This window comes from Pteropus alecto, unplaced genomic scaffold (assembly GCF_000325575.1).
Source record: "Pteropus alecto unplaced genomic scaffold, ASM32557v1 scaffold189, whole genome shotgun sequence".
Taxonomy (NCBI): Eukaryota; Metazoa; Chordata; class Mammalia; order Chiroptera; family Pteropodidae; genus Pteropus; species Pteropus alecto.
Window position 1 is genome coordinate 126407 of NW_006442117.1, and position 645 is coordinate 127051.

The 645-nt window shown below is 54.3% G+C and overlaps 1 protein-coding gene across 1 annotated transcript in view; it reads right to left on the minus strand.

Annotated features, from left to right (window-relative positions):
- Positions 1-352: 352 nt before the first annotated feature.
- ACTA1 (actin, alpha 1, skeletal muscle) overlaps positions 353-645 on the minus strand; it is a 2623-nt gene continuing 2330 nt past the window's right edge. The window contains exon 5 of the mRNA XM_025039054.1: positions 353-421. Within this exon, the coding sequence (XP_024894822.1) occupies positions 353-421 (69 nt within the window). The remainder of the gene's footprint in view (positions 422-645) is intronic.

Sequence of the window (645 nt, forward strand, 5' to 3'; positions counted from 1 at the left end):
TCTCGGGGGGGGTCTCTTGGAGGGTACGGGGGTTGGGGTCGAGGTCTTCCTGCTCGGAGTCGCCATCCTGGGCTTCCTCTCCGCCCCGCAGCGGCTTCCGTTCCCACAAATAAACGCAACGAACGACTTTACGCAGCATGACAGAATTTAATGCTTCAAGTTTTTCCTCTCCTTCCACAGGGCTGTGTTTGGAAAATAGCAAAATGAGGTAAATAAGTTAATGTATGTACAGGTCATAAACACTGTGTCGCTCTGCGGCGCAGCAGCGGAAGTTGTCAGCGAGCCCTTGGCTGCGCCGTGGCGCGGGCAGATGTGTCGTCCTGGGGAGAATCCGCGCTGCGGGGCGCGGGGTCTAGAAGCATTTGCGGTGCACGATGGACGGGCCCGCCTCGTCGTACTCCTGCTTGGTGATCCACATCTGCTGGAAGGTGGACAGCGAGGCCAGAGTAAAGTCCCTGATTCACTCTTGCATCTAGGAGCAGTGATGATCTTGACCTACATTGTGCTGAGGGCCAGGGCTGTGATCGCCTTCTGCCTTTTATCAAAGATGCCAGAGTATACGCTGTTCACACCAGACAGCACTGTGTTGGTGTACAGCTCCTTCCAGATGTCAACATCACATTTCATACTGAAATTAAAAGTGGT